At 33.3% G+C, this 23,993-nt stretch overlaps 3 protein-coding genes and 1 long non-coding RNA gene across 5 annotated transcripts; 1 reads left to right on the top strand and 3 right to left on the bottom strand.

The window, feature by feature from the left end:
• Window positions 1-529: 529 nt before the first annotated feature.
• On the bottom strand, window positions 530-2,739 carry LOC108489084 (uncharacterized). The gene is made up of 4 exons (XR_001871897.2): window positions 2,131-2,739; window positions 1,827-2,018; window positions 1,679-1,725; window positions 530-1,564 (listed from the first exon to the last, which is right to left on the bottom strand). It is a non-coding gene; the product is annotated as an uncharacterized LOC108489084 (long non-coding RNA).
• A 2,070-nt stretch (window positions 2,740-4,809) lies between these two features.
• LOC108489081 (uncharacterized) lies at window positions 4,810-10,062 on the bottom strand. Of its 2 annotated transcripts, XR_008283036.1 has the most exons (6): window positions 9,849-10,062; window positions 9,127-9,341; window positions 8,601-8,796; window positions 7,325-7,984; window positions 6,104-6,893; window positions 5,720-6,007 (listed from the first exon to the last, which is right to left on the bottom strand). XR_008283036.1 is itself a non-coding variant. In XM_017793353.2 (5 exons), exons 2-5 carry the CDS (start codon window positions 9,282-9,284, stop codon window positions 6,702-6,704), a joined length of 1,206 nt encoding a protein of 401 aa, XP_017648842.1. In that variant the 5' UTR covers window positions 9,285-9,341; window positions 9,849-10,062; the 3' UTR covers window positions 4,810-6,701. The 2 variants fall into 2 exon arrangements, 1 of the variants encoding a protein (XP_017648842.1); XM_017793353.2 differs by having other exon boundaries at window positions 4,810-6,893.
• LOC108489083 (uncharacterized) lies at window positions 5,169-6,249 on the bottom strand. Its single transcript, XM_053027675.1, has 3 exons — window positions 6,104-6,249; window positions 5,226-5,577; window positions 5,169-5,177 (listed from the first exon to the last, which is right to left on the bottom strand). The coding sequence occupies exons 1-3, from the start codon at window positions 6,247-6,249 to the stop codon at window positions 5,169-5,171; spliced, it is 507 nt and encodes a 168-aa protein (XP_052883635.1).
• Window positions 10,063-20,403: 10,341 nt separating the features above from the next.
• LOC108487098 (protein DNA-DAMAGE INDUCIBLE 1) lies at window positions 20,404-23,918 on the top strand. Its single transcript, XM_017791331.2, has 14 exons — window positions 20,404-20,633; window positions 20,715-20,747; window positions 21,136-21,263; window positions 21,568-21,793; window positions 21,892-21,957; window positions 22,073-22,180; window positions 22,278-22,339; window positions 22,436-22,529; window positions 22,632-22,724; window positions 22,790-22,859; window positions 22,962-23,032; window positions 23,114-23,171; window positions 23,368-23,393; window positions 23,625-23,918. The coding sequence occupies exons 1-14, from the start codon at window positions 20,568-20,570 to the stop codon at window positions 23,751-23,753; spliced, it is 1,230 nt and encodes a 409-aa protein (XP_017646820.1). The 5' UTR covers window positions 20,404-20,567; the 3' UTR covers window positions 23,754-23,918.
• Window positions 23,919-23,993: the final 75 nt, after the last annotated feature.

Below are 23,993 nucleotides of genomic sequence, written 5' to 3'. Positions count from 1 at the left end.
AATTCGATAATTATTCTTCTCTCTAGATTATTGCTTTTTACTTTTTATCGATGCAAGTTCGTTGTGAATTTTTTTTTTTTTGTGTGTGTGTGTGATTTTCTCTAATCAACATGAACTAAACTTAATTTTCTTGGAATAATGATAGATCTTATTTTTAGTTAATTAATTTATTTTCTCTTTAATTGTTTTGATTTTTGTTTATTATTTATTCAGTTCTGTGCTTATTTAATTTACTTACCTGATCACCAAGTTGCATTAATTTGATAATTTTGATTTGACTTGAAAGAGAAAATTAAAGTTTAGATATAGACTAAATAGATTTGGATTGACTTTAGTAGGATAGGATTATACCTGATACCCTAATCAACCCAATAGGTTTGTTCGTAGTGACTTAGCCCAACTTGCCTAGCATAGGAATATAGTTAGTGGGGAAGGGGGATTAACTGAGCTACATACTCGAAGAGTCTAGTTAATGCCATTGAATCTTAGGTTAGTAATTACATAGATTGAACAATTGAATAAGAGATAATTGATTAACGAAAATAGGTGAAGTTAGAGTTCCAAGACCATAAAATTGATTGAGAAACTTAGTAATTTTTATAATTTGGTACTTAGCAACTTATAATTTGGTCTGCTTGGGAACGACATCTTCTTATCACTTTATTACTTGATTCGGCACGTGCATTTATGTGGTGAATTTTCACACATCTTGAACCATATGTGATACCACTAAAACGTAGACCAAACTTCATATTGTAACACATTTCCTCATGTTGTGCTGCTTTAAACACCCGAAATTGCTTGTTGAGATTCTCATCCACCTCCAAAATTGCAGCACCGTTACCATATTTGCATCATCACCACCATGAACCAACCAACCACCAATTGGCACAAGGAAAGACAAAAATATCATTTACCTGTAGCGGTAATTGGGAGCTGACCAGATGGTGACTATTTGGTTATTCAACATCTATTTGTACCTTTCCATGACCAACTGATGGGCACGACATATATAGTCGATGTTGTTGGTGTGGTTGAACAAAGAAATGTTGGTGCTACCGAAGAGGAATTCTGCACCACGCAGACTCAAAGCCCAACCATCGACGACATCTTCTGGATCCGACCACAACAAGTCACACATGGCACCATCATGAGGTACTAACAAAGAAATGTTAGTACGTATGTTATGATTAATCTTCCTTATGAATGAAATTATCAAACTTCTTCTTCTGCTTCTTCTTCTTCTCCATTTCTTTTATAAAATTCATTGTCACTGCCAAGGTTATGACAACCAGAGCCTACAAAGATTCACTAGTCGAGTTAGGAAAGCAAAAAAAAGGTGAACACTATGGTGGGAGCCGAAGGCACTAGATTCACACAGTTGCATGAGCAAATACAATGGTGCAGGAACAATTAGAAAGCCTGCAAGATGAAACCAAAATTCCTAAGTGGTTGGAAGAGCAAAAAAGTAGTATCGATGCCACATTTGTAGAAACACAGAGATATATTAGTAGAATATTGGAGTCATTGACCAAAAAGGGTGAAGAATCCTCCTCCAATACACCTGAAACACAAAGAAAGAACATGAATCAAGTAGCTACTAATACCTAATCAAAAGCAGATAAAAAAAAAAAAAAACAGTACAAGTCATTGTTATAGATGAGCATGAAAGATATACCTTCCAACTTGGGGAACCAAACTAAATTCCCAATATGAACTCAAATCCTGAAAAGAAGATACCAAAAAAAATACAAGACTTGGTTAAACTTGACAGTTCATCTGAACCTCCATTACCTGAAACTTCTGCTACTGCTACTGCTAATAACCTTGGGGTGGGTCAAGAAATGTCAAAGATATTTCTCAATGTTTTCTGTAGCTGAGGATCAGAAGGTTGATATTGCTTCCATGTATTTGGTGGGAAAGGCAGAGACTTGGTATGATGGCTATATTTTGCAAAAGCATCGAACCACTTGGCCTGAATTTGTTGTAGATCTTTGTCAGAGATTTTGTGATAGGACCTGTGCAGATGTAGTTGAGGAATTCAACAAGTTAGTTCAACAGAGTATTGTAGAATATTACCAGGAGAAGTTCTAAGAATTAAGGTCATTTATGCTTCAGTATAACCCTCACCTGGAAGAAAATTACATTGTATCCAGCTTCATCGGTAGATTGAAGGAAGATATTAAACACAGGGCTAAGGTCAATAAGCCTTCTTCTTTAGCTAGTGCTGGTACTGCTGCCAGGCAAGCTAAATTGCATGAAATGTCAGTACAGATTGATTACCAAATTCAACCAAACCCTCACCCTAACCTTTCCTCAAAGGACTTGTCCCGACCTTAGAAATCAAACCAAGGCAGTTCACAAAACGGAAAAGCTTTTTTGGATTATAGAAGAGCCAATGACCTCAGTTTTAGGTATGGAGAAAAGTTTACTCCTGGCCATCAATGCAAGGTTAAATATTTTAATTCCATGGAAGAAGAAATAATAGAGGAAAAGGAGGTTGCAACTGAAGAAAAAGAAATGATGGAACATTGGAGATATCTATTAATGCCTTGATAGGGAGTGTTGGACACAGTACACTCAGAATATTAAGGACTTATTAAAGGGAGGCCTATCAATGTCTTAATTGATAGTGGAAACACTCACAACTTTGTTACCCCCAAGTGGGCCAAGGAAGGAGTTGAATTAGTACGAACTCATCCCTTGACAATAACAGTGGCCAATGGTGGGGAGCCATTTAGCACAACAAAATGCAAGCAATTGAACTAGTACATGCAAGGACAACCTTTGAACATTATTTCAGAGTACTTTCTCTAGGAGGGAGTGATATGGTACTTGGGGTTGATTGGATGAGGCAATTTAGTCCAGTGGTTATGGATTTCAATGCTGTGACTGTTAGTTTCCAGTGGAAATGGCAGAATATAACCTTAAAAGGGGGCCAAAAGAATCCTGGATTGAAGACCATCTCTGGGGAGAAGTTGCAGAAAATAGCAGAAAAAGATCCATATATGACGGAAGATGTAAATGCTTACTTTAGAAGAACTTGAAACAAAAATTCGTAATGATTTAAACAAATTGTTAAATGATTACTCTGATGTGTTTGAAGAGCCAAAAGGGATGCCACCAGTAAGGAGGAATGATCATGCCATTGTTCTCAAGCCAGATGCCTAACCGATAAATCTCAGGCCCTACAGATTTCCTTATTACTAGATGACTCAATTGGGGAGGCAAATTTCAGATATGTTGTCTTTGTCTATCATTCAAAGCAGTAAGGGCCCTTTTTCCTCTCCTTGTTTATTGGTTAAGAACAAAGATGAAAATTGAAGATTATGTGTGGATTATAGACAACTAAATACTATGAAAGTAAAAAATAAGTTTCCTAGTCCAATAGTTGAGGATTTGCTGTATGGATTTGCTGGGGCTAAATATTTTTAAAGATGTTCTTAAGGTTAGGATATTGCAGATCAAGATTAAGGAAGAAGATATTCTTAAAACTGTATTTAAAACCCACCATGGGCACTTTAAATTTAAGGTTATGCCCTTTGAGAACAAATGCTCTAGCAACCTTTCTGTCCTTGATGAATGAGATTTTTGTTGAAAAAAATGGTTTAGAAAACAATGTTGCTAGGCACAATAGAAGTTTAATTTTTTCTTAAAACTGAGTGTTTATAATATTTATAACAATAAGTCCTTAACCGAAATTATACTTGTGCTTTATATAAGCGGTCTAAGTCTATCCAAACTTTCTACCGAATAGCTTCTCCGCTATCCTTGAACCCTGAATTGCTTTGAGTGTGGGTTCAAACAAAACAAACAAGTGCACAAAATAATAATTTTCATTGAAAGTTAATTCTCTCAATAATAGGAAATTATGAGTTTTTCCTAGAAAATAAAATTTATTCTTAAAATAAATTACCATTATTTTCTGACAAAAGAATGACGCTAAATGATTTATGTAAATAAGTTAGCTCATAGTTCCTATTTATAGAGAAAGAGTACAAGAGTTGTGTTCGAATAAAGTGCAACTAAATAATAATAATTTAATAGAAAATACTAATTCTACTCTAAGTAGAATACATAAAGGGATATCATACCCTCTAAAATACTAGGAATTGTCAACCTTATCATTAACCGAGCCTATTTTGGGCCATTCATGTATTAAGTACAATTATATGTTTTATTCAAACTTTTATCCAACAGTTATAATTTATCCAACCCACTGTTTCCTTGATGGTTCATGTCTATATTACTAATTTTCCTGTTAAGACTTGTTCAAGTTCATGCTATTGTGTTAAAACCGTATAAGCCCATCAAATGAAAGATTCTGGCGTGTGAGAATCAAATCATTAAGAAAGCATTATTAGGTGTGACTGGAGGTTCTCAGGATGTGCCTGTATATAGATTCATGATTAAACATTATCTATGTGGAAAAGGGAGAGCTTATGTTAGTTGAACAATTTGATTATCGGTTACAATGTATTTGAGCCCTATGTTAGTTTTAATCCATTTGGGATGATGCATGTCTTACTCGGAAAATTGGACTGATCTTTGCTCAATCAGTGTTCCTTCTGCATGTTTTCTCAATTAAATAGACAACAATGAGGAAACACAAGTAAATAGACAACAATGAGGTAACATAATCATAAAACATAATCAAGTTCAGATATTCCTTAAAAGTTAAAACAGCAAACGATTGTCTCAGTTGGAGTGCAATGTGGTTCAAATATGGAGATCCAACAATCTACAACAAAAAGACTTCGGTCTGGAGCTTAGATTTGATGAACACCACTAAAAGAAGAACCGAACATATTTGTCATGTGTAAATATTAACTCCGTATATGTTTATTAACTTTAATTGCTTACATTGCTGAATTATACAAATATCTGGCTTTTTTCTTATCACTTGTTGAAAGAACATAAGAAGACTTCATGTAAGCTAGGAACAATAAAGAGAGAGGCAGATGAACAGTATCAAGCAATCTGCAGATTTCAGGATATCAAGGGAAAGACCAAAAGAAAACAACTCACCTCATGGATTATTTGCTTCACCGACTTTTTAAAGGGAACAACTAAATCCACATGTTGTTCTTTGCTTATCACTTGTTGAAAGAACATAAGAAGACTTCATGTAAGCTAGGAACAATAAAGAGTAAGGCAGCTGAACAGTATCAAGCAATCTGCAGATTTCAGGATATCAAGGGAAAGACCAAAAGAAAACAACTCACCCCATGGATTATTTGCTTCACCGACTTTTTAAAGGGAACAACTAAATCCACATGTTGTTCTTTAGTGTCCTGCAGGAAATCTTCATCATCTTCTTCTACATTTGTGGCAGGCTCCAACAGAGGCAAATAGAACATCAGAAATGACCTCAAAGTTGTCATAGCAAATGGCCTCAACTCAAAAGCTGAATAAAGAGGCTTCAATTCAACCTCATACTCCTTCACAGCGTATTTGAGAGCATCATTTTTTAAGTTCTTAACATTCTTAACAATATCTTCAGATAATCTTTGTACATTTGAAAGGTAATCTTCAGGGAATGCCGCAGCAGCATCACAATGAGAAACCTTGGGATTACTGCAGCGCAATCACTAGGCTAACAGTGTCAAATTTATGCACAAACATGTCACCCATTTACATCAATAATTTACTAAGCAATTATAACCAAAGAAGCTGCCTAGTACAGTAACAATAACGAAAATTTGAAACTATTGAACTATTCTAACATAAACCCAATCCACAGCGCTGTCCATTTACCAATAAACAAAGCAAATACAGGCATTCTTACACGCACAGATGAAGGCATGTAGCCTTCAGAAAATACATCATACATGTACACATGAAAAATGTATATGAAACCAAAAAGACAAAAACAAACCCAATTGCCTAAATTCAATGAACAACCATTATCCAGTCCAATCAAATTATCACTGTTCACTGAGCATCAAATTCAGTCATGACTCGAGCATACACATACGGACGATGAGAGGACCACTGATACCTTTGCCTAAACACCATCAACAGCCAAAATGGTTCTGCTAATCACCACTGTCAACCAAGCAAATAACAAAAGAACTACAGAAATACACGGATATGAACATACCCAAAAAGGAACCTGGAGGCAAAAGGGGTTCCAGCAACGATGGTAGCGGCGGCTGATGCGGCGGCAGCTGAGGCAGAGAAGAACCCAGAAGAGTGGAAGCTTTGTTGATGGAGAGCTTCCACAAGTGCGCCCTCCAAAATCGCCATTGTAGAAGGACATGATTGAATGTGCAGAGGTTTTGCCATCCATCCCTAGGTTAAAGTAATGCGTTATCGAGATAACTGGATATCCTTAAATATTCTCTCCAGTTTCCCATAGTTCTCATATTTAATTCAGCCACCAAAAAAAAAAGGGGAAGAAAAGAGAAACTGTACATGAATAAGACAACAAATGAGTGTATGGTAGGAGCTGGTATTTACATTGAAAAGATTATGAAATAACATCATCAGTTCGCCCCAAAATGCGATTCTACCCAGATCCGCCCCTCATCACTCTAATCAATAGAACATTTTAATAGCATCCAAAAGATGAATAAAAACAGGGCTGCCAAGACAAAACAAGGCATTGTAATAAGCAACCAAAACAACTGTTGAAAATGCTCCCTATCTCTTGTAACACGTGCAGTAACAAGGAAAAATCAACCGACTTGGATTACTTCTCATGTGCCAACGTTGGGAGCTGGAGTTGATATAGGAGCACCATGTGAATATCTCCATCGGTCACATGCTGAGCATTTATCCAGTTTCACACTGTTTTCCAAGGTGCAAAACTTGCAGGACCAAAATTTGTACTTGGTGCCAATGTCTCTGGGCCTTTCCGTGCAGCAAAGCTTGCATATTGGGGCTAATGGCTGCAATGTTTTCACATCAATGACATGCAAAGTAAGTTTCCAAGAGAGGACATTAAAATATATATATATTTCTCCAGTTCAGGAGGCAAACAAGTAACACAAAGCATCTCTCACTGTACAAAAAAAAAAAAAGCAAACATTGTCCGTGCCAATATTAATATATCATGGCCTGTGGAGCTCAAAAAGCTCAAATTCATGATTATTAAGAACAATCAAATTGAAAAATATGTGGGCCAAATACCATACAGGATAAGAATATACAGCTCAAAAACAGGACCAAGCATGCCAGCGTGAACATTATCAATATAAATATCAAAATGTTTCAGCACATAAAATTCAATATAAAACATGAACATATATGTTAAACAATATGATATCCCATTATAAGCAAAGTATTTGAATGAAATGATATTGGTGCATGAAACACTTACTGGATTCAATAAAGTGCATGATTGGCACTCCCACACCGCAGTTACTCCTTGATTTTCTGGAGAATCATCATTAAGCATGGGGGCAGAAGGAGTGGCACTTGAACTAGATTGGTGAGGTATAAGGTTGTTGGATTTACAACTTCGTTTAGGAGATTTGGCACCTTCATTGATAGAAGATCTAGATACAGGAGGGGTAGTTAAATCCACAAGGCTGGATTCCGGTTTATCTTGCCTATGGCTACGTTTAAGAGAGGTTCCACCAAAAGCATGCCTGCTGGAAACATCATTGATACTCGAACTCTCTCCTCCCTGATCCAAGTCCAAATGATCCTGCAGAGGATCAGCACAGCTTTCTTCATCCCCAGCAATCTCAGAGCAATGGGAACCACACCAGATATCATCCTGCAATCTCCTTTCGGCAGCCATTGCAGCTGCCTGTATAGGACTAAGCGCATCCCTAATGGTGCTGTCACCACCAAGACGTTTAGGACCAGAAGGTAACAGAGACCCCAAGCGTGCTCTGTTCTCTGCTGCAGCTAATGCAGTCTGACGAAGAGATGAGAGTGGAGGTTGTCGGGAAAATCCACCCAAGCGCCTCCCAGGAAGATCAAACCCCTCCCCTGTGCCAGCTATTCCTTTTGACATGAGCTCCTCACATTCCTACATGCATATAACAAGGAAAAATATGCAAAGACATTAAAACCACCATGCGCTACTTAAATATAGACTCTCCAAATTATCTTCATATATCAAGATCTTTAGGATACCTACGATAAAAATAAAGGTGCATTTCTTAAAACCTTAACTAACCCCTATTTAATTGCAATAATTCCAGAAACACAAGTAAATAGACAACAATGAGGAAACATGCAGAAGGAACACTGATTGAGCAAAGATCAGTCCAATTTTCCGAGTAAGACATGCATCCCAAATGGATTAAAACTAACATAGGGCTCAAATACATTGTAACCAATAATTAAATTATTCAACTAACATAAGCTCTCCCTTTTCCACATAGATAATGTTTAATCGTGAATCCCCCATATACAGGGACATCCTGAGAACCTCCAGTCATACCTAATAATGCTTTCTTAATGATTCGATCCTCACACGCCAGAATCTTTCATTTGATGGGCTTATATGGTTCTAACACAATAGCACGAACTTAAACAAGTCTTAACAGGAAAATTAGTAATATAGACATGAACCATCCATGAAACAGCATTTGGCACTGGAAAATGATGATTAGGAACTATCTAAAAGAATGGAAATGGACCTTTCTAAGCTCATCCCAGAGCTTGTAAAAACTAGCATTATGAGGACCATGAGCATTATGGCAAAGCTCGTGAAGCATTGTATCAAGAACTTGATCAAAGGGATAAAAATCCCAATCCCGGTTCGGTCTTCGTAGCCTTAACTTCACGTGGATGCCAGCTCCCACATTCAGCCCAAGCAAAGCTGGATTATTTGGACTATCAATATGGGAAAAAAAAAATCAAAACTAAATTCAGTATAATTTTTGAAAGTCAAGCCAAAGTAACTCCTAGTATGATAACTCAAAGCATGCAAACGCTTCACAATTCTTTCAATGCGTTATTTGCCTTCGGCATCATGCTTCAGCATTGATAAAACACATCTCAATGCCATAAAAGAAAAGCGCTTGAATTTCAGTAGTATAACCGTAAATACCCATTCTTCCATCAATCATAATTGAAGAAAAAGAATTCAGCACAATTGAAGAAAAAAATCATTCTCTTTAACAGAATAAAAGATACAAAAATGAATAAAATTGATAAAGATACCAGAATTCTGAGAGGAGCTTGACTCTCCATTTATGCTTACGCATAATGGGTTGAACTTGTTTGGCTATTTTCTCTAAGATTTTTTTGGCTTCTTCTTCTCCAGGTTTCCTCTTCAATGCTTTGATTTCCCAGACCTTGTGCAAATCCCCCAAATTCATTTTCCTTTTTCAGAAGCTTAAGTCACCGGAGGAACACCAAACGCCTCTCGATTTTCCCTTAAAACGTGTTAGATAAATTAGGTAACATAAAATACAGATTTTTGCACCACAATCTTGAAATTCCAAAATCCCCAAACACCCAACGAACAATTTAATTAAAAGAGTAGAAACGAACGAACGAAAACTTACCTTCACAATAGTATTATAGATTCAATTTTTATTATAGATTCAACATGAAAAAATGAATCCCAAACAAATGTTTCAAAAATGTTTTATTTTTTCAGCATGCCTCTAAGACACTAATCTGGTAATAAAAAACACTATTAAATCTAAAAGAATAGTGTTAATGGCATCAATTATGTTAATTTGACTAAATTCATCTCCAAACAACATAATTCAAGGATTAAATAGACACAGCAATAAAATCTTCAATACCCAAAAGAAAAAATCTTGCATAGACACGAAATTAAAAACAAAAATTGAAACATCAATACATATAAATGAATCCCAAATCATTCGAATTGAAAACCAAGAAATATAGAAGCAATCAAAGATAGAGCTGACCTGAATTGGATTTGGAAGGCTAATTCGTCCTTCAAAAGAGATAAAGCTCAGTTTGGGTACACTGAATATCTCTTTAAAAAGGGGTGAAGCCTCAATAGATGCTGTGTGGAGCCTGGAAGGAAGTAGAGATGGCGATAACTAATAGCGGGCAACCAAGAAGATGAATAACCACAAAACTGTCCTTTCAATTTTGGGTTTTGATTAAATGAGTTCTCCCTTTTTTTCCTCTTTTAATTCTAGCCCACATGCCTGCCAGTGAAAAGCCCAATATTATTGGTTTAATTATGGTTTTAGTCCTCTATACTTATTTTAAGACATTTTGTTATTATATTTTTTTATTTGAAAATATTGGTCCTTCAAAATATTGGTCCTTCTGTTTTACCGTTAAAATGGTTGATTTGATTGTTATAAAAAATATAAAATATTGGTCCTTACTTTTAAAAGTATATAAACAATTACGAAAAGGATAAACTACACCATTAGTTATTAAACTATATGTAAGTTTTCGTTTTAGTCACTTAACTAAAAAAAGTTACGATTTGGTCACTAAACTACTCAAAAATTTTCATTTAAGTTACTTTGCTAGTAAAATTGATGTTATATGGCTTTCTTTGTTTGCACTGTCTGCACCAATTGAAAGTTCTCTTTTCCCTATTGTTTCATAGTTCAGTTTTTTCATTATATAGCTTTTGACGTCACAAATCTACAAACTAAAATTCAAAAAACTTTTTTCTTTGATCTTTGACATTAACCGTCAAATTGACTTGGATCTAAGGTATGTCTTTCTACTCTTCAATTTAGCTCATTCGAGTTCTGATCAATTTAAGTTTAGATCATACGAGTTTTTAGAGACTAGTTATCTAATATTCAAATTATTTTAGTTTCGAATCATTTTCAGTTTAGGTGATTCTAAATTTAGATTCAAATTTTTTATATTTAATAATCAAATTCGATTGAAATATATTTAATTTCAAGTTAATTGGTTTAAATGACAAATTAATTGGTTTAAATGACAAATCTGATTTTTTTGGTTAATTTAACTCTAAACGTTTACATATTTTGTCAATTTTGCTCATATTCTTTTTTATTTAATTTTGACCATTAGCCTTTTAAAATGAGTCAAATCGTTTGTTTAATAGAAATGCTAACGGTGGTATGGCAACCCATGTGTTAGTCAACGTGTATTTTATACTGACATATCACTATTTGTCTATATGTCACATAAAAAGTAATTTAAAAAATATAAAATATTTAGAAATTAAAAATTAAAAAATAAAAACATTCATAAAATTAAAAATATATATAGTGTGAAGTGATAACTCTCATATTTAGAGTTGTTTTAGTACAGTTTTTATAATGTTTTAGGAGGTAATTTTAGCACTTAAATTAGTTTTTAGTGCATTTTATAGTTTTTCGGATTAATTATGTTTTATTTGATTTTTATTATTTTTAGAGTTATTTTGGTTTTAATTGCTATTTTACTCTTTACGTTGTAGGTTTCGAATGGAGAACGGAAGGCTTGGAGCATAGAGTAAAAAAGTAGTTAAGAGAAGTCTTCTGCTCCACTAGATTTCAGTGCGATGGATCCTAGTTTTAGTTAATTAATTTATTCTCTCTTCAATTGTTTTGATTTTTGTTAATTATCTATTCAGTCCTGTGTTTATTTAATTTGCTTACCTGATCACCAAGTTGCATTAATTTGATACTTTTGATTTGTCTTGGAAGAGAAAATTAAGGTTTAGATCTAGACTTAATAGCAGGGGCGTAGCCAGGGGGGCTAGCATGGGCCCGGCCCCCCCAAAATGTAAAATTACAGGCCCTTAAAATTTTTTAAAAATTTTAAATTAGTAAAGGTAAAATTACACTTTGGCCCCTAAAATTATAAAAATTTGATTTAATCATTTACAAATTATAAAGATATAAACTATAAAAAATTAAAATTTCATCCGGCCCCCACTAAAAAAATTTTCTGACTTCGCCCTGCCTAATAGATTAGGATTATCTTTAGTAGTGCAAACGAATAAGTTAATTTGTGGCTAGGATAGGAATATACATGATGACATTATCAAACCAATAAGTTTATTCGTAGTGTCTCAGCCCAACTTGCCTAGCAAAGGAATATACCTAGTGGGGAAAGAGGGGGTTAACTTAGCTAGATACTCGAAAGGTCTAGTTAATGCCATTGAATCTTGAGTTAGTAATTACATAGATTGAACAATTGAATGAGAGCTAAAATAGGTGAAGTTAGAGTTCCAAGAGCTTAAAATTGATTGAAAAACTTAGTAATTTTCATTGTTTTAGTTTAATAAAATATCTTTTAACTTGTTTATAATTTATTTTCTTGATCTGGATTAGATAAAACTAAATAGTTGGTACTTAGCAACTTAGAATTTGGTCCGCGTGGGAATGACATCTTCTTATCACTTTATTACTTGATTCGGGACATGCACTTGCGTGATGAATTTTCACACATCTCGAAGCATATATGGATTGTCATGCGAGCTAATATGTTTAAAGATTTAATATTTTAGTTAGTAATTTCGTTAAAAAAATTGTCTAATCCGATTTTTTTAAAAAAAGATTGAGAGCTAAATTTAACTAAAAAGGAATAAAAATCAAATTGACAAATGATATAAACGTTGAGACCGAAAATGAATATGTGATGCCACTAAAACGAAGACCAAACTTCATATTGTAACACATTTCCTCATGTGGTGCTGCTTTAAACACCCGAAATTGCTTTCTGAGTTTCTCATCCACCTCCAACATTGCAGCAACGTTACCATACTTGCATCATCACCACCATGAACCAACCAACCACCAATTGGCACAAGGGAAGACAAAAAAATCATTTACCTGTAGCGGTAATTGGGAGCTGACCAGATGGTGACTATTTGGTTATTCAACATCTATTTGTACCCTTCCATGACCAACTGATGGGCACGACATATATAGTCGATGTTGTTGGTGTGGTTGAACATAGAAATGTTGGTGCTACCGACGAGGAAATCTCCACCACGCAGACTCAAAGCCCAACCATCGGCGACATCTTCTGGATCTGACCACAACAAGTCACACATGGCACCATCATGAGGTACTAACAAAGAAATGTTAGTACGTATGTTGTGAATGAAATTATCAAACTTCTTCTTCTTCTTCATTTCTTTTATAAAATTCATTGTCACTACCAAGGTTATGACAACCAGAGCCTACAAAGATTCACTAGTCGAGTTAGGAAAGCAAAAAAAGGTGAACACTATGGTGGGAGCCGAGGGCACTAGATTCACACAGTTGCATGAGCAAATACAATGGTGCAGGAACAATTAGAAAGCCTGCAAGATGAAACCAAAATTCCCAAGTGGTGGGAAGAGCAAAAAAGTAGTATCGATGACACATTTGTAGAAACACAGAGATATATTAGTAGAATATTGGAGTCATTGACCAAAAAGGTCCTCCTCCAATACACCTGAAACACAAAGAAACAACATGAATCAGGTAGCTACTAATACCTAATCAAAAGCAGATAAAAAAAACACCAATATAAGTCATTGTTATAGATGAGCATGAAAGATAACCTTCCAACTTGGGGAACCAAACTAAATTCCCAATATGAACCCAAATCCTGAAAAAAAGATACCAACAAAAAACAAGACTTGGTAAAACTTGACAGTTCATCTGAACCTCCATTACCTGAAACAAATCAAAATAACAACGCTGCTACTGCTAAAAACCTTGGGATGGGTCAAGAAATGTCAAAGATATTTCTCAATGTTTTCTGTAGCTGAGGATCAGAAGGTTGATATTGCTTCCATGTATTTGGTGGGAAAGGCAGAGACTTGGTATGATGGCTATATTTTGCAAAAGCATCGAACCACTTGGCCTGAATTTGTTGTAGATCTTTGTCAGAGATTTTGTGATAGGACCTGTGCAGATGTAGTTGAGGAATTCAACAAGTTAGTTCAACAGAGTATTGTAGAATATTATCAGGAGAAGTTTTAAGAATTAAGGTCATTTATGCTTCAGTATAACCCTCACCTGGAAGAAAATTATATTGTGTCCAGCATCATCAGTAGATTGAAGGAAGAAATTAAACACAGGGTTAAGACCAATAAGCCTTCTTCTTTAGCTACTGCTGGTACTTCTGCCAGGCAAGCTAAATTGCATGAAATGTCAGTACAGATTGATTACCAAATTCAACCAAACCCTCACCCTAACCTTTCCTCAAAGGACTTGTCCCAACCTTAGAAATCAAACCAAGTCAGTTCACAAAACGGAAAAGCTTTTTTGGATCATAGAAGAGCCAATGATCTTAGTTTTAGGTATAGAGAAAAGTTTACTCCTGGCCATCAATGCAAGGTTAAATATTTTAATTCCATGGAAGAAGAAATAATAGAGGAAAAGGAGGTTGCAACTGAAGAAAAAGAAATGATGGAACATTGGAGATATCTATTAATGCCTTGATAGGGAGTGTTGGACACAGTACATCAGAATATTAAGGATCTATTAAAGGGAGGCCTATCAATGTCTTAATTGATAGTGGAAACACTCACAACTTTATTACCCCCAAGTCGGCCAAGGAAGGAGTTGAATTCGAACGAGCTCATCCCTTGACAATAACAGTGGCCAATGGTGAGGAGCCATTTAGCACAACAAAATGCAAGCAATTAAACTAGTACATGCAAGGACAACCTTTTGAACATTATTTCAGAGTACTTTCTCTAGGAGGAAGTGATATGGTACTTGGGGTTGATTGGATAAGGCAATTTAGTCCAGTGGTTATGGATTTCAATGCTATGACTCTTAGTTTCCAGTGGAAATGGCAGAATATTACCTTAAAAGGGGGCCAAAAGAATCGTGGATTGAAGACCATTTCTGGGGAGAAGTTGCAGAAAATAGCAGAAAAAGATCCATAGATGACAGGGGAGATGTATATGCTTACTTTAGAAGAACTTGAAACAAAAATTAGTAATGATTTAAACAAATTGTTGCTACCTTGGGAAATTGCTGTTGCAACCTGGAGTTCTCTGACCCCAAGGTTGCGACATTACCTATGCATGTTGAGACATTATCTACACACCGAGTATAGAGTTGGAGGTAAATAGAATATTAAAGATTGTTGTTTGATACACTTCTTGAAGTCTTATCATATTGATTCGTTTTTTTGTTCGAGTTATTGCTCGTGTTCTATCATACTTCATTTGTGCATTCGAGATTTTCCTCACTGAATTTCTGCATTAATAGATAATTCTAAATGGAAAGAATAATGTCACATAATACATTTTTTTGGTATTCTTTATATCCGGCTATTCTTCCTAACAATGTCATTTTCAAGGTTCAAACATGCGTCTCAGAAATGCAATATGCCTTATTACTGCAGCTAACATTTATTGGTATCACATAATAAATTTTTAAATATATGTAACTGTTACTATATAGCAATACTTGCATGGATGGAATGAAACTCATCCAATTAAGTTCATCAAAGCTGTCAATTTTTTAAGGCTTAATACATTTTTGGATGAGATCCATGTATTTTTGGGTCTTTTGGACTTTCAAATTCGTGTTTAAATCATATTGAGCTTACATTTAATGTCTAATTTTAAGTTGTTTAGGAATTTTTATATTCATACTTGAGACTTCTTGTTTAGCCAATTTAGGAGTTTTATTTTAATTAGGATTTCTCGCTTATATAATCATTGATGCTCAATACTTTTAAACTTATTTAAATTTTAATTAAATTTTTTAAAATAATTAATTAGTAAATAGTGAAAAAAACTAAATGCATTTAAATTTATTTTTTATATAATCATAATCTTTAAAATATTATCGATTAAATCTTAGCTCGATTGGTATGGGTATTATTGTTAATGCAAGAAGACGTAGGTGCAAATACGTTGAAGCGTATTATCTTTCTATTTATTGATTGAGGAACGACCACGAGGATTGATTTAGGAGATTAATTCATATTAAACTTTAGCGATTAATTACATATGAAATATGATTAAGTTGATTAGTATAATTAAGAAAACACATTTGATATATTTTGTATTTTATAAAAAAAGTTTAATATATGTATAGTTTATTTAAGTTATTGGGTTTATATTTATTAATAAATAATATTATGCAAATTTAATAATGGTCAAAATGTGCTACTAGTCCCTGTACTTTCATAGATTTAGAATTTAATCTATGTACTTCTCATATTTCAACATTTTAATTCAATAGTTAGCCTCATTAAATTTCTTCTAATAAATTTACTGGTTTGACAGTTTGAAATAAACAAATACTCACTTTGGTAGCAATGCAACAAGAAAAATTATATTGTAATGAACCTAAATTTAATAAAAGAATTTTAATAGAGTTAACAAGCGGACTTGTATTTTTTAAATCTGAAAAGTTGAGGGACTAAATTTCAAATTATTAAAGACTACATAGATTTGAAGCACATTTTAATCTTTAATAATTTATGTATAGATTTTAGGCCTAAATTCCGCTTCAACCTATACCAATAATGTTGTATTATACGCACCCGAGACCTTCTTCCTTTTCGGTCTAATAATCTAATCATAGATAGCATTCTCTCTACAAAATATTTTTTTCTTCTAAATAACTCTTCACCACTTTTAAATATAAAATCAAATCAGATCAAAACGAGACGAGTTTGAGAGTTTGAAAGCTAAAAAAAAAAGGGCCTAATCCCACATCACAAACAAACCCAACCCAAAAATCCCCCATTAAGTATGGTCCTTTTTGTTTAAGCAAAGTTGGTACGCTTTTAGAATTGTTAATGAATCAAAGTTATTTGTATAGATATAAAAGTTTATTAAAAATTTAATAGAGTTTAGATAAAATATTAAGTTAAAAATTATACTTAAAATTAAACCCATTTAATATATGGACAAAGTTCGGCTAACGTAAAATTTGAGTATGTGCATAACTCTTTTTTTTTAATTTATATAATATATAAAAATTAAATCTATAATAATAAATTAGCGTATTTAAAAAAGTTTAAATTAACTTTTTATAAATATAAATAAATTTAAGTAAAATTTAAAATTTAAATCGATTTAACTTAAATAAATATAAAGTATATTAATATTATTTTTAATATCGATATAATAATACCGATACAAATTTAACTCGGACCAAAAACACTTTAGGTCAAATCATAAAAGCAAAATAAAATTTTGTGCATGTTGTGTTGTTGGATAAGGAATTGGTAGTTAGTTAAAAGGGTAAAGAAAAGGGAAACAAGCAAAGCAAGAATCTCTCTCACAAAATCCCCTTTTTATTGCTTACCTTTTAAGCCAAATTCACCTTCTTCTTCCTCTTCAATCCCCCTAACGTCCAAGTATTTTCATCCAGTCCTTTTCCCCCTTCCATTTCACGTTTTCATCCTTCTCAGATCCAAAAACCCAACCCATATATCCCTTTCTTTTCTTTATAAACACCATAAATCCCCCCCTCCCCCCCCAAAAAAAAGAAACCCATAAAGTTTTCCCCCTTTTTATTTGGTTGTTGATGAGAAGATGTGTTGTGGGAGAGTATGCATGCTGTGCACTTGTTTGATTCTAGTCGTGGTTGCGATTGGGCTGCTGTTCGGCTTTGGGGTTTTCAAGAATGGGTTTCACAAGCTCAAAGATACATTCCATGAAGATTATTGTGATCCTAAATTGTCTTCTTCTTGTGGAAGACCTTTCTTGGGTTATGCAGCTCCTCCTCCTTTCTAATTTCATTGTTGGGATTTTTATCTACTATAATTCCATTCTTATTTGGTTGTTTATATGATTATCTTATTGTCTCTAGATGTAGTGTTTGAACTTCATTTTTACACTATAAATTTCAATCCTATTTTACAAATAAGATTGAAGATTTGCCCTTAAACCCCTCCATTTTTTAATGTCTAATTCTGGTTTTAGTCCCTTTATTATGATGCTGAATTTTGGATCTGATATTATTTTTATAATTAATAATAATTAATTAATAATGTTCAAGATTAGGTCATCAGTCATCAAAGCAGCAAGTAACAATTATAAATTACACCCTAAATTTTGTGTTAACCTGACGATAAAGAGTGTTCGTCGTTTCAAATGTTTTAAATTTGAGGTCATGCTATTTATTTTTATAATTCACTAAAAATATTCTGATGATAAAAAGTGTTCATCGTTTCAAATGATTTAAATTTGAGTCATGATAATTATTCTTATAATTCACTAAAATATTATACATTTTTAAGAGCACCCAATAATTGCAGATGCATTTAGCTGCAATTTTTTAATTTAAAAATTAGAGAAAATTATATATAAAAATATGTATTTTGGAGGTCCACTTTAGTATTTGATTTTGACATTTTCTTTAAATTGGTACTTAATCTTTTTTTGTTTGATTTGATCTTTGTCAAACATTTTATAAATTACTTCAATATAATAACAATGTTAATTTTTTTATGATGTAGCAAAAGCAATTAATGTATGATTAATATGTGACCAATAATATGATATTTTGTTGTGTTTTATATCTTTAATTATTTTTAGTTTTATTTGTTGAATTAATTATTTTATTGATTGAAAATAATGAATTTCTTTTAATTTGGGGTTTTGAATTTTTTTCTTATTTTCATGGTTTGTATAACATTTAATAAATTGAACCTAAAAAAGTTTAGGTACAAAATTAAGAAAAAACGACAAATTCAAGTACCAAATTAGGCTTAAAAAATTTAGATACTAAATTTAAAAAAATTATGGAATGAATGTTGAAGAGTCCCATCCCAAAACAACTATACCACCAACCTTAACAAACATGCTATGCTTTTATGGATTAAGTGATATTTGTTTACAATATGGATTGTATACTAAATTAATATTCTTTTATTCTTTAAAGAAGAATATCAATTTCATGAGCATTAATGCTTTCATCCATTGCATTGGCTTTAGATTCAGGGGAGATCCTCTATGCCCTAAAGAAAAAGAAAAGCCCTAACACACCAAATGCTCAAAAGATAAAGAATCAATGAACCATGGTGCTATTTTTGAAGGGAAAAGAGTGCATATTCTATTTCTTAAAATAGACTGTATATTCTAAAATATGTTGGTGTCATGAGTTAATCGAGTATCAGTTTAATTTAAAAATTATTAAAACACCCTTACTCTTATAAAGAAACACATATTATTATGGGGTATTTTTGTCTTTTTATATTTTTTTAGTGAAATAAAATTGTGAAGTAAGAGGGATGTCAAAATGGGGCCATCTTCAATTTCTTAAACTATTCATTTGCTTGGTTGCTTGCTTGAATTTATTACTGATTCTCATTATCAATGTAAACATGCAGTTTGGATATAAAGATTCTCAAGCAATACTTTTATGTGTTTCATAAGTTATCCAACTCTTTATCATATTAATCCTCCACCCTACATAATTTGATTTGAACATCAAATCTAAACAACAAAACCCCCCAAAAATTTGAATCTAAAGTAACCTAATTAACAAACTCAAATGATATTGTCTAAATTGATCCAAAACCCAAAATTAAATCGAAGATGAAATGATACAAAATTTAAATTCGGAAAGACTCAAGTCAAAATTAGTCATACTTACCTCCCCACAAAACAAAGTGAGTTGTTTAGTCTGATCTATTATGTCGAAATTTGGGCTTTAATCATTCTACTTTAATTTGGAACGATTTGGCTCTTTTATTTTTATAATGTTATTAGTAGATCTAAATGGATAATACTATTAGTTGTTGCCATGAGAGTGAATATATATATATTAAAAAGGCATGATGATAAATTTAGCTCTTAATATTTATATTTTTTTAGCTAAACTTGACCCTTAACTATTTAAAAAGGGTCAGATAGTGTGTTTTTTTTTAACGGAAACATTAGCTAAAACATTATTTTTTAACAATGTTGACGTGATAACTCGCATAGTAGTTTATGTGTACTTCATGTAAGCATGACACTATTTATCTTATATATATCATGTCAACAAATAATTTATAAAGTATAAAAATATTTTTAAAAAATAAAAAAGCTTATAAAAATTTTAAAGAAAATAGCATGAAGTATACATGAATTACAACGTGTGCTAACATCCTTTAAAGTTTAACGTTTTAACAAGTATTTTCATTCAGAAAACAACAATTCGACTATTTTTTGAAAGGTTGATGGTCAAATCGACTCTTTTTAAAAGGCCGAGAAATAAACTTAGCTAAAAAAAAAAATAAGAGTCAAATTAAAAAAAAATGTAAATGTTAAAGACTATATTTGTCGCTATACCTTTAAAAAAGGTTTGATTGAAATATAAATTTATTATTGATTAAACATAGTTGATTAAATTTTTACGTGATTTGACAGTGTAATCGAATACTTATAAAAAAAATCCACTTTAATAATATCAACTAATAGTGCTATCGATTTAGATATACATAATCAAATTATGCTGAATTAGAAGTGAAAAGATTAAATTTCAAATTCGAGCATCGACGAATTTTAATGGCGTTGAGCTTCTTGGGTTGGGCCTGATTAAATTCCTAACAAACAATGAGAAATGTAAGCAAACACTTAACTCTACACAATGATTTGCATATTGTTGTCTCTCAGCTTCACAGAACAAACCAGAAAATCAATGTCATGTATTTGAAGTCCAATTGAAACAAAGCCTTGCCCCTTTTTTTGTCTTTCCTTTGCATTAAAACCCAACAGGTAAGAAGAAAGAACAAGGATGAGAATTACTGTAATGACGGCTGATGAACAGATCCTCAATTTAGACGTTGATCCTCATGAATCTGTTAAGTACCCTTTTATCCCTTCTTTTATTATTATCATACATTCCTATTTCTTTGTTGAATTCTTTTCCTGTTTCTTATAGGTTGAAAATTTGAAAGCTTTGTTGGAAGTGGAGGTCAGTGTTAGAACCCTATATGCTCTCTTTGCTTATGTATATGTATATTTGTATTAGAGTTCCAGGTGACTGTAGATTAGATCAAAGAGCGTATTAATTTTTAAAAACTGGAACAACCAAATAGAGGTACATGGCATATCATGCTTCCATCATGCTGACGTACACCAATCAATTTTTTACCATAAAAATATATAAAAACTTTAATAGAATAATCAGTTTATTTTTTGATTTAATTTACAATGATTAATTTATCTATTCTTTTAGATAGAGAAAGCAAAAATGTAATTCAACTATTAGTATAAGGGCTTCCTTGGTGCTTTTAAAGTTTTGATAGTTGAGTTTGATGCTCAGCTTATGCTGATTATGACTTTGTTTGGGTTGATGGCAGACAAATTTGCCTATAGAACAGCAACAACTTCTTTATCATGGGAGGGAAATTCAGAACTTTGAGAAATTGAGTGCATTGGGTGTTAAAGATCATGATTTAATTATGATGGTCCCAAGTTCTGATTCTAGGTAAATTATGCATCGGTTATTCTTTACTAAAAAAAGGGATAAATTAATATCTATATGTTAAATCAAAATGCAATTTGATCTTTCCTTTTAAACATTTCATTATTTCTATTACTGGCGTACAAAGACCAACGTTTAGCTTATAAATACTCTTTGATTGAAAGTATAAGAACTAATTTTGCCAAATTTTTTTAATAAAAGAAGCGAAGCGCAACCCTACTCCTAGAACAAGGGACTCTAGATGCCTATTACAAGATGTTAATGCAGTTCTATCCTGATAAAGATATGTATCATTTGCACTTTGCAGAGAATCTACTAATGATTTGAGCTTCAATCTTGATGGATCTGCTGTGAACCCTGGAGTTTTCCAACAACATATTCGACGTGATTCTAATGTAATCGGACAGATATTTCAAGCTGACCCGGAACTCGCACAAGCTATTCTCGGGGACGATCTCAATAAACTACAAGACATTCTACGGGCACGTCATCAACAACGATCGGAATTGCGAAAAAAGGAGATGGAGGAGCTTGTAAGTATCTTGCCCTACCCGTCTATGGTTATATCTCGATTTGATAGAATTAAAAAGAGCCAAAACTTATTATAAACTTATTTGATTTTACTCTATAGGCACTTCTTGAAGCTGATCCTTTCGATGTTGAAGCACAAAAGAAAATCGAAGCTGCCATACGACAGGTTAGTTTTCTCTACTAATCCAACTTAATTGGAACCTATTTACGGTTTAACAAAGGTGGTCGTATCCATATGCATATCCCTCGTTTTTCCGGTGGCTATGCTCTTTGTGATGCAGAAAGGAATTGATGAGAACTGGGCTGCTGCCTTGGAACATAATCCTGAAGGTTTTGCAAGGGTGGTTATGTTGTATGTTGACATGGAGGTTAATGGTGTCCCGTTAAAGGTAAAGATGGTGGCCGGTATTGTATAGAATCGAACAAAGGGTCATTGTTATGCACTTCATAAATTCATTAAATTTGTTACTTTGATCATCTGTGAAGGCATTTGTTGATAGTGGCGCACAGTCGACTATAATTTCGAAAAGCTGTGCCGAACGATGCGGGTATGTGCTATAAATATTCCTCTCCATGACTCCGTCCTTTCTTGCGTAGGAGACAAGTATGCCGGTTTGAATGTTATTTTACTTGTCTCTTCATAGATTGCTAAGGCTTTTGGATCAACGATATAAAGGTATTGCTCATGGGGTCGGCCAATCGGAGATTCTCGGAAGAATACATGTTGCTCCAATCAAGGTACGATTGCATACTTGTTTTCTAGTATAAACATTACATGTATATACACTCGTTATGCTTAATGCTGCATTCGACTTCTTCGTTTATTCTATGTTATCGTAGATTGGAAATATATTTTTCCCTTGCTCCTTTGTGGTTTTGGACTCTCCCAACATGGAGTTTCTCTTTGGATTGGATATGCTCCGTAAACACCAGGTAGCTTTGTCTCTACTTAGTATCCTTACGTATCGATAATTCTGACTAGTGCGGTTCGTACACAGTGTATTATCGATTTGAAGGAAAATGTTCTTAGAGTGGGAGGAGGAGAAGTTTCTGTACCATTTTTGCAAGGTTAGTAACCATGGGGTCGTTGATGTCGATCTTTTTCGGGACTTTGTGCTATTGAATTTCGTTTCTTGTAATGCAAGTTAATCGAGTATTTACTCTTTTTAGAAAAGGATATCCCTTATAACTTCCTTAACGAAGAAAGGCATTCGAAGCATGGATCGAGCTCGGGCCCTGCTGTAAGTCTTTTGCCTATCCGTACATCAGTTCGTGGCTTCATGCAGTTGTATTTTTTCGACTGATCTTTTGTGATTCTTTAGATTACAACAGGAACAACAGAGAAGAATGCTAATGTGCAATCCGGAGGTCAACCTTCCGGTCAGTATTCAGCATCACATGTTGTCGTTTTGCTTTTGTTCTGTGAATTCATACTGAGTTTAATGTTTAACTGATATATAACACGTACGTATGTACGTACCGGCACTGATGTATCGCTCGGAAAGAGGTGCTATGAAATCCCTCTACAGGTGATTCTTGTTCTCATTCTAACATTGTTTCCTTCTTTGCTCCCTAGGGGGTGCACATGGTGACATAACAAAGGTATGTCTGTTCTAAATTATTGACCAAATGAAAAATTGCTTATATAATCCCTTTAGGTTTTAGGAAATCACAAGTTAATATAATGGTAAAATTGCACTTTTACCTTTCAAATTCTTTTATAAAACAATATCCTAGCTTCGCCCCTGATAACCTGAGGAAATTAGTTGCGATGCTATATATGTTGAAGTTGATTGTTATCGTAAAATCGCGAGTTCATTCATTTTTCTGCAGAGACCTGATTTTGAAGCCAAAGTTGCAAAGCTTGTTGAGTTGGGATTTGCAAGAGAAATAGTGGTAGAAGCTTTGAAATTCTGTGATGGCAATGAAGAACAGGCTGCTGGGATTCTCTTTGGAGGTTGAAGATGATCTTTGCCATTTTTCATTCTTAGAAATAATCTTTTAGACTTTTTAAAACAAAACTTGAGCTACTCTTATTTCCTCAATTGAAACTTCTATTCCATTTTTATTTTCTTTATTTTAACATGATAAAGTTCAATGAAGATGTTATTTCAGTTTTGGTAAAAATATACTTCTAGTCCATTTCAATTTCCATATCGAGAAATTTGGTCCCTAGAATCTATCAATTGTACATAATTTTCT

This window comes from Gossypium arboreum, chromosome 5 (assembly GCF_025698485.1).
Source record: "Gossypium arboreum isolate Shixiya-1 chromosome 5, ASM2569848v2, whole genome shotgun sequence".
Classification (NCBI taxonomy): domain Eukaryota; kingdom Viridiplantae; phylum Streptophyta; class Magnoliopsida; order Malvales; family Malvaceae; genus Gossypium; species Gossypium arboreum.
The sequence above is the reverse complement of the archived record's forward strand: the minus strand, read 5'-3'. Positions and strand labels throughout refer to the sequence as shown.